Below are 13,413 nucleotides of genomic sequence, written 5' to 3' on the forward strand. Positions count from 1 at the left end.
CTGATATTTTTGGGCCAATTCTTGCAGTCAGTATTGCTTTTACTTTCTTCATTTACATCAGGGGTGTCAAACTGGTTCAAGAAAGGGCCCTGTGGCTGCAGGTTTTCTTTCCAACCAAGCAATAGCTCACCAGACTCATGTCATCTCATCAAGTCATCATGTTCAGATTGGACTCACTTGATGAGTTGACTGGAGTCTGGTGAGCTATTGCTTGGTTGGAAAGAAAACCTGCAGCCACACGGCCCTTTCTGGAACCAGTTTGACACCCCTGATTTACATGATCAAATCATAAATGATAGCAAATGTTACACAAGTTTTTATTTAAACAAAAAACATATCTATTACCAAAATATCCCACTAACAATAGATAGTATATGAAGGTTATAGGAATGCACGTACTCCACATAATCTCAAGGCAGTGCTGCTCAACGCACTTATGAAATTACCATTCCATGTATGTATCAGCCAATATCAATACAAGAAAAATATGCTGATTTCTAAAATATGAACGTTAAAACAGTGGGAAGGGCTTAGCACAGGGGTCCGCAAACCATAACTGCTCAAAGAGCCATATTACACAAAAAAAAAAACAAAAAAAATACATTTGTCTTGAGCCGCAAAAATCTAAAAGTCTTATACTGTAGATGCCTTGTATGGCAACATGAGCTCTAAGTACATTATCCCACTATAGAAAAGGACTGTGGACTTAAATATATAATAAGCATCTATGATTAAATGTTTATCCTGGAGAAAATGTAACATAACAGCATGAGGGAGGGGGGTGCAGTGAACGCTCTCACCGTGCGCTGCTTCACCACCCTTCACCGTTCGGTTTAGGTTTTGTTTCATTGATGAAATTACCAAAACACAATAATGGAATCTTTCTACGGTGGATGTGTTTCTGTTGGGATGAGCTGATTGAGTCATGAGGAACCAATCAGGAACTAACATCCATCAGAGCAAAGCTCTCTAACCGCGAAATTCTGCATCCTCTGTCACCAGCATTCCTTGGTGTGATTTATTTTTTTAGGATTTGGGGGAAAATGGAAGAAAGTTCACATACCTGCATCAGAGCACTACCTGTTTGATCTGTGGACAGTTTTCCATGCTTGCAACACAACTAGCAGCAGTAATGGAGTTTGGAGATGCAATCCATTTCTTAAATCTATGTTTGGGCTCCTCTAATTTATCCAGAACTTCTTTAATCGCACTTTTTCTCTCAGTCCCAACTTGGTGATCAGCTGCATATTAAGCTTGCCTTCCCTGGAAATGCCTTTCCAAATTTTATTTTTTAACAACCTCTCATTACAAAGCAAAAATGCAGGCATTCCTTCCGCATTGATAATAAAAGCAAATGATGCGGTCCATTCTTTGAATCCTCTTTTCTCATCAGCTATCTTCCTTTTTTTCCCTTTGGAATCCATGCTCCGAGACACACCTGCAGCTTTGTTTGCTTGGCACCATGCTATGCTGGTTCCAAGTTATGACCACTGATCTCTATGGCTATGATGCAAATGATTGTTTAAATTTATTTATTATTTTTTCTTTAACCTCCTGCACACCATATTAAAACACCAGCGGTTATTTTGACAGCAATGCAAAAAAAGTAAGACATTTGTCAAGCATACCCTTCCTTATAAAAGAAGACATTTAATTTATTGTATTGTTATACAACATGAAGAGTCATATGTGTGTTAAAAAAATCATTTGCCAGTTACACAAAGAAAAAATTCTTTTTTCAATCAGCAGAAAATATATGTAGACAGATTTGCTTTTTATTGGCCTAGAATTTAATGCTTTTTTGTCTTTGTTTCAGACATTGGAGGCAAATCTGTAAGAACCTTAAGTGCACATTTGACCCCACCAGCGCTGACTTCACTCTGGAGAGGATCTTGTCTCTTAAACTGGATCTTTATGCTGGGATAATCAGCAAGATCTCTGGAGCTGCCAGCAAGGAGCTTTCCATAGAACAGGTTGGGATTCAGTTTTAGGTTTTCGCTTAGTCCTTGTTTATTTTGGAAGGGAAATGTTGGGAAAAACATGAATGAACCCTTGTCTTTTCTGGCTTTACATCTAACAGCTTGTGCAACTCAACCATGTCTATTTTAATCCTTGAAGGACCACTGACTCTAACCGTCAGACTTTGTCACTACAGCTTTACAGCCGTGTGCACATTGAAGCGTCCAGTTATTAGTTTATTCACATCCAATGCAATTAGCTTTAGACTTGTGAACTCAATTGGTAATTGTTATTCATAAATTGTGGCTTAGTTTAAGGAGATTTGAGTGAAAGATAGCCCCAATGGGGAATTCATTTGATGATTTAGAACTACAGAAATTAATGTATGATTTTATTGCACAATTAAAGTAATTCTAAGGGGTTTCTCATTCATAAATATTTACAATTACATGACTGCAAATAACTACTTTTTTCTACCATCTTTGTTTTCTATTTATTTGTATTACAAACATTCTTTGTCACTACAGGGTTTGGAAAGTGTCGAGAACACATGGGACAAAATATTACTCGACATTGTGCCACACGAAAAGAAGGGACATTTTTTCCTGAGGTGAGGCTGTTTTAATCTAAAGCTGATGGTAGGACTCTTAACTATTATGTATTCATCAACTTTTTAAAAAAAAAATCACAGAGTAAAACATTGTTAAAGTTTCACTTCCATCTCCTGAGTTCTCAGTTTAACATGGCTCAGTACTTTTGATAAAGGTACTTTATGAGACCTCAGTTTCTGTGTAGAATCTGTAGTCGGCAGATCAGATTTTTCTGTCTTTAAAGATCTAAGAAAAGGTTTATGAACGCATTTCCTCATCACTCCTTACAAATAAAACAAAAAAACAATAAAGAGCAACTGCAGCTCCAAAAACCTGAGGCTAAAAGTGCAACAAATGAATTTAAATACACAATAAAACTCTCAAAATAAAAACCTAATTGGTACAAGGGATCAGTATCTATTTCAGTATATATAATTTATTTATCATAATTTTATTTTGTATTATGTCTTCAGTACAGGAAGAGCCATAAGAGGGGCTGGGAAGAGTCTAGGATCGCCCATGCTGTTAATTGTACTTTTTTATGATTACATGGGACTTTTTTTAATACTCATAAAATGTCATAAAAAGATGAGCTTATTATTCTGAAAATTTCTTCTGACACGCTTAATCTCAAGTGGGGTCGCGAGGGGTGATGGTGCCCATGTCTAGGTTTCTACGGGCGAGAGGGTACACCCTGAACAGGTCGACAGTCCATCACAGGGGAACACATAGACAAACAGGACAAACAAACATTCACGCACACACTCACACCTAAGGAGAATTTAGAGAAGCCAATTAACCTAACAGTCATGTTTTTGGACTGTGGGAAGACCCAGAGAAAACCCATGCATGCTCAGGGAGAACATGCAAAATCCATGCAGAAAGACCATTAGAAAACCTAATCACCTAATCACTGGATAAACTTTACATGCACAAGTGCGCTTTCACAAACTACTACAGGTGCATACATATCAGATTAAATAATACTACTTATATTCCAGCGATTGTACCTAGGTGTTACTTTATTGCATGTGTTATTGTATGCCTGTTGGTTGTGTTCTCCTTTTTACATCTCTTTGCAGGTGATGAAGCAGAATGAAAATGTTTTATCGTTATCTCCCTTTTATCTCCTCTTTCTTTCATCTTTTCTCCTTTTTTTCTGTTTTTCCTTTCCTGTTCTACTTAGATCGCAGTGTCCATATAATCTTTAAAACTCCCTGCATATTTATAATAAAGCAATTTATATACATAAATCAAGCGGAACACTATGGGAGTAGCCATACTGCTCCACTTGTGAAAGTAAAATCTGTTGGGCTCTTTTTGGCATCAAAAAAGTTATTCTTATTGCCACATCGCCTGACAGGACACTGTACAACAAAAAAACCTTCCTCCTTCTTAAAAAGAAGTCAAGAAAACCTAATCACCAAATAACTAGTTGTTGTTTTTTGCTCTGAAAAGTGCACATTTTGACATTTTTTTCAAACATTACTTTTATGTTTCATCCCAAATTAACATGGCAAAAACAACATATTAAGATATTTGCCATATCCTAAAAGCCAGTTTTAAAATGGAAAAGAGAACCAAAAAAATTAGTTTTTAGGGGAACACAATTCTTAAATATTTTTTAGACTTTTCTATGTATATTTCTTTAATGAAAATATAAATCGTAATCATCTAAGATCTGAACAATGTGCTGTAGCTGGACAAAGACATGCCAACCATGTAACTCTGAAGTAAACGAAACAATAATTCCATTTAAATAATTTGCAATTAACTGATAAAGACATTCACAACAATATATCCCAAAAATACACCACATTTGATAAATACTTTAACACCTGAAAAACACATTGTTTGGAATAAATGTAGATCACGCTCTTTAATTTGTCCTCTGTCCTGATGGTGAGGGGGGAATGTCCAACTGAGCATGTCCAGTTTCAGGGTCAATATAGTATGTTTCTGATTGGAGAAAAAAAGACTTAATGAGTGAAAGATAAACTTAAAAAATACATCATATCTGTGGACAAAGTGAGTTAATCAACACAAATATCAAAGTAGTTTTCATATTTTACAGGCAACAGTAATGCTGGACTGTTATGGCCAGTGGCCTTTTATTTCTTTTTATGTGTATGTTGTCTTTTCTCAGGTTATTTTTCAGGTGCAGTTGCAGCTAACTCTCAGTTGGGTCTTTTATGCTTTATTTACAACATACAGTTTACAAAATCTCTTGTTGGGAGATATAATTGCAGAACATGTAGAAGTTGAACTGAACAAAATACCTATCAATCAGCTGGTGGCGTTTTCTCCGTGGGGCTATGAATTCAAATTAGACGTATACTAAAAACTTATCAAACATATACTAATTTATCACACCAGTATATTTATATGAAGGCCAACAACTAAAAACATTATAAAAAACAATTTATAAAAACAGAAACATAATTTAATATACAGGTTTTCTTTTTTGTACACAAATTTTGCCCTTCTGAGGCTTTGTGAAGGCAAATCTGTGTTTTGCATGCTCTAATATGGTGTCACAAACCTATAAAAATAATGTACCAGTTTAATAATGGAGAAGCTATTAGTCAGCTTTATATTTTTTTAATGTATAAAACTATTTACTTTCTGAGAATGTATTTATTGAAGTGCAACCATGTTAATTAAGATCTAGAAAAAGTAGACTATACCCAGTTAGGGGTGGCCACAGAAGGTGGCTATGGCCATTGTCACCCCCTAGTTCTATCTCTAGGATCCTACGTATTGTTCTATGAGACCCCTGGCCTTTTACAGGTTGTTCAATTATTTAAACCCAGACAACTGTACAAAAAAGACTGCGGACTAGTTTTATTTATGCAACAGAAAAACTATATGATTTTACTTTATTGGCACATCAAGACAGAAATGTGTCCTGTGTAACAGAGCCGTTGATACAGATGGCCATCATGCTTTTTTGTGTTCCAACACTGACTGATATCCAAAGGTAAACTTTGCCATTCTATTCGTTTTCTCATCCTTTTGTCTCCAGGGGAACTGAAAACATTTTCCAGGCAGTCGATGATACCCAGGTCATTTTGTCCAAAATGAGGGCATCCTGCTATGTTGAAGCATTTGAGGCTGAGGTGGACCAATGGGAACAGCGACTGTCTCACCTACTGGAAGTCGTTGAGATGATCCTTGCAGTGCAACGAAACTGGATTTACTTGGAGGTAAAGAACTTACATTACTCACTAGGTATTCATTGGTTTAACAAATCTAGACTTGAAAAGTTCAGTTTAGGCAAATGGATGTGAATTTTTCTAGAAGACTTATCACCTCTTATCCAAGAGGCTTCTACAGTTCCAGCTAGTGGTGGGGAGCACTGAGATTAATATACTGTAGGGGCCGGATTTATCAAGATCCAATTTTGCGTGCAGTAATTTGCGCTCGCAAACTGGAATTTTGCGCGAGGGGCTGAACCATGGTTTGCGGGTGATTTAACAAGAGTGATTGCGTAACTGGTGGCAGGTGCAAAACTGTTGGAGACGCCCTATTTAAATGATGGATTTGTGCGTTTTGTGGTTTGCGGCAAAGTAGTTTGTACAAACTAGTGCATTAAGAAATTTAAATCTTACAGTGCAATCCCACCCCCTCCAAAAAAAAAAAAAAAAAAAAAAAAAAAATATATATATATATATATATATATAATATATATACACATATATATAATAACTTTGGCAACCTTTATTCCCTAAGATGGTATGTGGCTGAATTTCTACTTCACTGCAGTAAAAAAAAACAAAATGAGGGCATCCTGCTATGGGTGTTTTGTATTGGCCTGTAGAAAAATGCACATACCAAATGGCTCACAAGAAGTGACTGTGGATGAGATTACTGTGCGTACGCCTGTGTTGCTCCACAGGCGCAAGGAGGAGGTCGGGGTTCTCTGGTAGGGCGTCAGGGCGACATGGCATTTAGAACGTCGGACAGCACAACGAGATTGGGAGATCCCAGCTCTCGCTGCAACCGTACGCTGGAATGACCCAGATGCAAAAAAGTGCAATGTTGTAAGGAGTTTTGTGATATCTGGTATTGCGTGGGTCCTCCTTGTGGCTGGCTCCAAATCCATTCAGAGTTCCCCCAACAGCTCCAAAATGGCAATGCTGGATAAACGACATGTTTTGATGATCGTTTCCTCGTTCATTCCAAAAATATTCACACGGAGTGAAAAAATGCGTTCTCTGCGTCTCCTTGCTTCATTTCGATGTCTCCTTCTTGCGACAATAACCGCTGCCATGTGTGCGCAATTACGCATACAGACCATTTGCAGCTTCTTTTGAAACATGTTAAATATAGAGTCAGATACCGTTAGCAAAATTGCTTTCAGTTTTGATAAATCACTTTGCGAGTGCTAAATTAATATATTTACATGTTCTCCTCCCACAAGACGCACTTTTGAGTGTAAACGCCCCATATTGCATATTCATTGCAGAAAAAGTACTAAATGGATAAGAGGCGCTATTTAGCACGTTTTAAAGACCAAATTCTTTTAGCACGCTGTCGATAGATCAGTTTGTACATTTTTTAGCGTGCGCAGTGAAATAGCTCACGTTTTTATACTCGCAAACCTTTGATAGATCCGGACCTAGGTGTAAAAAAAAAAATTGGGGGGGACCAAAGGTGGCTCTGATCTCTCATCCTGGATTGGCAATTGAGGTCACCTGGGCTTGTTAAGGGGTCTTAGGCCCCGTCCACACGAAGTCAAACCCTGGCCTAAATGCACAAATTTTTCACCAAACCAGCCTCTCATCCATACGAAGCCGGCGTTTAGGGGGTCTGAAAACTATCTTTTTTTTATTAAGCCTTCAGAGTGGGAAGATTTTGAATCTTTAAGGTCTGACCGCATTTGTTTTTTTACACGCATGCGACATCGCGTCGCCTCTAAACACGCATGCGCGACACAGTATCACAACAACAATGGCGCCGTACTGTGTTGAATGGTTGCTGTTCATGCTACTCACCCTGCTGTCGGGCTTACAACAGAATCTTCTTCTTCTGGAATATCTCCAGGAAGAACAGAGCAATATAGACGACATAGTTCATCACCTCAATTTGACTGAACCACGAAAATGGACCCGCAGGGCCATTTTCCGGTTTTCAGGTTTGGTTGTTTTATAAATATTACTGTGCATGCCCAACATTTCGTTGCCTGTTTTCGCCTATTTTTGCTTTGGCACCACAGCGCCACTTACAGGCCTAGCATACATTTTGCAGCGTTTTCATGCATTCATGTGGTCGATCACATTTATTTTAGGTTAGCGTTTCGTGTTCGTTTTGACTTCGTGTGGACGGGGCCTTAGACATAAACTATCACCTTCTTACAAAGCACTTTTTGGAGAAATATCCTGAAGTTTCACCTCTCACCTGTCCTCAGGTGACTCGCTCTTCAATGGGGCATGTGATCGAAACCTCTCTGACAAGGGAGTTAATGACCCAAAACAACCTTCTAACAGCCATTAACACCTGGGGGATGTTAATGGCCATTATAACTCTGTTGTGTACTTTTCTACACACACATATATATATATATATATATATATGTGTGTGTATATATTCTCTTACATTTTTTTTTTCCTCCAAACAGAATAGACTGGCCATTATAAATAAGCTTTCTAACAAATGCAAGGAGTTTGTAGACCTCAGTGAAAACTGGAAAACTATAATGGCCGGTCTCTACAAGAACAACAATGCCTTGGAGGGAACACGCCATCCAGGTACCACCGCTGCCTTCGTGTTTCTTTTAAAAGTCCACAATTTTTTCTTTTTGTTATGATTCCGTCAAGCTGAAAGGTAATAAAAAAACAAGAGGAATAAACTTAATTAACAATATTTATTGTTACAGAAATAAAGGATGTCCCATTAATTTTATCCGTTAGTTGTAAGCCTGAAAGCATTCAAGCCAAATTTAAACACCACTTCAGGCAGACAAAGCCATGTAAAACGCTACAATTGTTCACTGCAAATCTACAATGCACTCCATTCTCAGCAGAATGATTAGATGCAATCTAAACCCAGGATCACACTCCAAACAGGATCAGGGTGTTTAAAGCTACAGTGTGTAATAATTACAGGCATATAAATTCAGAAATTTAATATATTATACATAACTATGTTATTTATCATCACCTATGAGCTCAGCCTTTTAACCATAACATTTGCGTTGCCTTAGAATTCGTTATTTATAATTACATAGGAGCGGGTCTCGCAGCCATGGAGGCTGACATCTTTGCGCTACGGCAAGCGCAGAGGCAACAAACTAGCGATTGCGAGATCTCCCATGACGCTCGAAAATAACTACGGCAAGTTGAGAGAGATGAACTGAGACGGTACTGAACAGTAGATGGCAGTATTATGCCTGAGAAGCGTTTAGTCTGCCTGAAACCAAAGAAGAAGAAGAAGCAGGTATACTGCGCCTCGGTAACAAGAAAGGTAAACAAGGCGGCAGGCGTGAGTGACTTTGCAAACTGTTTGGCACTGTGTGGCCAAACATCAGACGAATGGAGGATCATGTCTACTCTGTATCACAACGAAAAGCGGCGGACACCGAACCCCCGTCATCTAAGAAGCGGAAACACGACGAGAATAAACGCAAGAGTGACAAGAAACGACAAAAAACACGGATCAACATTGGCACGGCATTTACACGATGGAAGTCACTGATGGAGGAAAAAGGTTTTCAAAGTGACGCTCAAGTTGCCAGTTTTCTCTTGGACAGGTAATTAATCCTATACACACAATTGTCTAATATCACTGCAGTTTTTGGAGTACAGGATGCTCAGACCTGTCTAAAACAATAACATGCTGCGTGATGATGCTGTTACTCTCCAGTATACTTATTCAGCAACGTCCCTGACGTTTCACAGGTAATGATTCAGTAATTTTCTGTAAAATAATTTTCTGGATATATACCTCGGTTACTTCTCTCCGGCTCCTTTGGAGATCTTCAAGCCTTTCCTCCTCTGCTCTCACCCCGCTGGCTCCCCTCTCTCGCCTGGCCCCAGCTGCACGCTCACCCCGGCCTCTCTGCCCTCTTCCTTTCCCTCTTCCTTGCCTTGTAACCCCCGTGCCACAAACAAGACTTGGACTCTGTAAACGGGGAATATATATTCTTCCAGCGAACACAATCTCGCTGTTAAACTAATGACTACAATTACTTCGTCTGTTTATATCACCATGCAAAGCAGCTCACCAAAACGTCACAACGACGTAGAAAAAATAACGGGTATATTTATTATCTTAAGTCTACATGAAATCTATACCCTACACAGACTAATGAAATACTATCTGTAAAATTATCTATGTAAACAAACCTCATCACTTGAGAAGGTAGGTGATGCGGACGTCGTGGAAGACATTTTGTCCCGTAACGCTCGCCGTACTGTTGGGGGGGAGAAGCGGTGGGGGGGAGACGTTCATGTTGCTGCAGTCTGCAGTCTGACCGCTAGATGTCGCTGAAAATTACACACTGTAGCTTTAATGAAGCAGTTTTATGGAAAACATAAGTTTTCTAAACATGAAAACAGGGAAACTCTGACTTTTCCATTTCACAATGAGAGTAATATAATAATTGAACTTTATTGATATCACAATGGAGAAATACCTCTGTTTTTAACCCATCCCCTTGTGGAGCAGTGGGCTGCCATTTTGCAGTGCCCGGCGAGCAGTGTGATGCTAAGGGTGTTGCTCAAGGACCCAGAGCGCAGGCTGTGAGGATTGAACCGGGCACTTGCACAGCACAGAAGCGCAATGCTCTATCCACTAGGCCAACACTCCGCACACTCTCCCCAGAGCAAGCCTGGTCGATAGCAGGTTTTGTTCAATAAATTCGAAGTGCCCTTTGTCTCTTCTTTTCTTTGAAAAAAACTATGATTTCATCAATTTATATAAATATACACACACATCATTCACTAGGGTCCTTTAGGATTACATATCCGTTGGATGAGGATCTTATTTAACAATGATTGACACTTTTTCACAGAGAATTAAATATTTATAGGGAGAGGATTCTACAAGTCAGTTGACATGGCATGAGATTACTTGTTTTTTTTTTTTTTATATGAGCGAGATGATGATAATTTTCTTTTTATTTAGTTATATTTACAGTACATGAATAACTACTGAAATTATTTTCAGATTACACAAAAATAGATTCCTTAATTCTGCAGGGCACAATGAAGTATTTTAGGGTTAGGATAAGGATTCACTCAATGATAACAACCTAATGAGCCAAGTGGCACAATCTGAAGCCATTCTTTTGGCCTGATAAGCACTAATAACAGCCATTTATCTGAATTTTGTAGAAGAACCTGTGGTCTTGTTTTTGTATCTACAATTTATAAATGGTGAGATTATTCTGCTTTTTAACTACTAAGAAAAGCCTAGTTGGTGATGTCATGTCAATAAGGTTTTTGATGGGTATCTCAAGAAAATTTTTCATAGTCTTATGATTTTTGCATTTGGCAAATGGATGCAATGGACCTAAAGTGATGTCAGGCAGTTATTTTTATTTAACCATTTCTTCCTATCTATCTTTAAATGCTTAGCATTTCAAATATGTGAACCGGAAATTTGATACATCCCAAATATACATGTCTGCATTGAATAGAAGTTTCCACTATAAAATGATTTATTCATTAGCCTCCATTTTTTGTTTCAGGCTTGCTAGAGAAACTGTCGAACATCAACCCACAGCTAGAAGAAATTCTGAAGTCCTTCGACACATATCTGGTGTCCACGAGACAGAGTTTCCCAAGGTTTTATTTTCTGTCAAATGACAATGTTCTTGACATCCCGGGACACTCTGGGAACCCTGAATCCATGCAGCCCTATGTGAAGAAGTGTTTCTGCAACACCAAGGGCCTCTGGTTTGATGAGGTAGCAAAGTTATTTCATTAAAGTAATTGCATTTTGATGTTGTCTTCCATTGAAAGTGAAATTTGAGGGTTAAGCTGCTCACAAAATACCTACACTATACATAGTCTAGATGTAGTTGTATTTATGGTTAGGTAGATAGATAACCTTTATAATTCTTACCTTTTCATCCATCAATCCATTGAGCAAAATTATTATTTGTTTATTTGTTAAAAATATTATTCAGTCTTTTAATTCATTAGATTAATCGACTCTGCCATGAAAATTGATTTACATTGACACAAACTATTGTCATTTACAGCCTAATCAATCAGAATACTGCAATTGTTTAATCTTCTAAATAAATGGTAAGGGCAGAGGCATATGTCCCTACTTACATGGGGGGTTGGTAAGGACCCCTACTATTAGAAGCACTCTGGTGCATTGCTACTAGCGCCTAATGCTTTTGTTCTTGTAATGTGAGAGGGTGCCATACATAGCAACTTAAATTGTATGTCAAATAAGAACTCTTAATGTTCCTATTTTGTGTTTTATAGAAAACTAAAATGCAAAAAGCCATCGGGATTTATTCAGATGATGGGGAGGTACTTTTATTTGACAAACCAGTGGACCTAACCAAATCAGTGGAGGTAAACACTATTAGTTTCAATTAGAATAAATTGTTTTGGTCTTCTTCTGGTGATACTTAAGACTAATTTAGAATAAAAATTATGAATTAATGATTTTTTTAACTTTAGATTTGGCTGTGTGATGTTGAAAACCACATGAAGACTACTGTAAGCCATGCTCTGCGTACCCATGTTGGCCAAAAAAGGGTGAAAGGAGCAAGAGAAGAATTCAATAAAAATTTTATTGGACAGGTAAAATTAAATTTAACTTTTTTCAGCCTGTCATTCTGCATCCATTCTAATTTACTGCACGATTTTAGAGACTCTTATCAAGCAAGAAAATCCTATGCTTTTGTAGGTGCTAATTACAGGAAGTCAGATTGAGTGGACATCTGATGTCAACAATTCTCTCAGCAATGGAGCTAAAAATCCCTCCCTGAAGTCACTAATGGAGAAACAGGTTTTGTCTTTGGCCAAATTTCACATGTCTATACACTTTGATATGTATGCTTTTTTTGGATAATGAAATCTGTCATCTTCCTTAGATCTCAACGCTCAAATGCTATTCAGAGATGATTCATTCGGACCTGTCCAACACCATGCGTCTGAAGGTGGTGGCGCTCATCACAGTGAAGGTTCATGCTCGGGATATCATTGATAAGCTGATCAAGACTGGCTGTAAGGATGCCAATGCATTTGAGTGGCTCTGCCAGTTGCAATACTATTTGGATAGAGACAAGGTGAGATAAGACATGACAGTGGGCAGTTTCTCTAAAGCTTCATTTTTACTTTTTTCTTAATGCTCTTATTTATAAAAAAAATTTGTAATGCTTTTCCTGCTTTGCTTTATGACTAAAGCACTCATTTTTAAATGGCATACATAATTACTTATCCAATCCAATCCACTTTATTTATATAGCATGATTTCAATAAACACAGGGTTTCCAAAGTGCTGCACAAAAAGATAAAATAAATAAAGTAAAATTAAATTAAATAAAAGCACTGCCCGCACAGGATAAAAAATATGCATGTGTATACATAAAATCAACACTCTACATGGTGACAAAAGCCAAAGAAGAGAGGTGGGTTTTAACAAATTTAATACAAATATTTTCCTTTGTGTTCAGGTTTGGATATTTTCAAATTTTAGCTGAGAAACATGACGATAGAAAAAGTAAAAACATATAAAAAAAAGTCAGCACAGCATGATTGGGAATTTCTTTACACCCAAACCAAAAAATCAAAACAGAATGACCACCCATAACAAATCAGCAATTAATAAAGTGTCCAACTGCAATTCCTATCTTTTCCTATATTTAAATGCTGCATCTAAAGTATTCAATTGACTC

The 13,413-nt window shown here is 37.7% G+C and overlaps 1 protein-coding gene across 1 annotated transcript in view; it reads left to right on the forward strand.

Annotated features, from left to right (window-relative positions):
• dnah2 (dynein, axonemal, heavy chain 2) overlaps positions 1 to 13,413 on the forward strand; it is a 91,391-nt gene that overhangs the window by 25,019 nt on the left and 52,959 nt on the right. The window contains exons 28-36 of the mRNA XM_038297982.1: positions 1,817 to 1,973; positions 2,487 to 2,569; positions 5,575 to 5,755; positions 8,170 to 8,299; positions 11,242 to 11,459; positions 11,993 to 12,085; positions 12,194 to 12,316; positions 12,423 to 12,524; positions 12,610 to 12,804. Of these exons, the coding sequence (XP_038153910.1) occupies positions 1,817 to 1,973; positions 2,487 to 2,569; positions 5,575 to 5,755; positions 8,170 to 8,299; positions 11,242 to 11,459; positions 11,993 to 12,085; positions 12,194 to 12,316; positions 12,423 to 12,524; positions 12,610 to 12,804 (1,282 nt within the window). The remainder of the gene's footprint in view (positions 1 to 1,816; positions 1,974 to 2,486; positions 2,570 to 5,574; positions 5,756 to 8,169; positions 8,300 to 11,241; positions 11,460 to 11,992; positions 12,086 to 12,193; positions 12,317 to 12,422; positions 12,525 to 12,609; positions 12,805 to 13,413) is intronic.

The sequence above is a fragment of the Cyprinodon tularosa genome, unplaced genomic scaffold (assembly GCF_016077235.1).
Source record: "Cyprinodon tularosa strain WSP-4 unplaced genomic scaffold, ASM1607723v1 ctg4, whole genome shotgun sequence".
Lineage (NCBI taxonomy): Eukaryota > Metazoa > Chordata > Actinopteri > Cyprinodontiformes > Cyprinodontidae > Cyprinodon > Cyprinodon tularosa.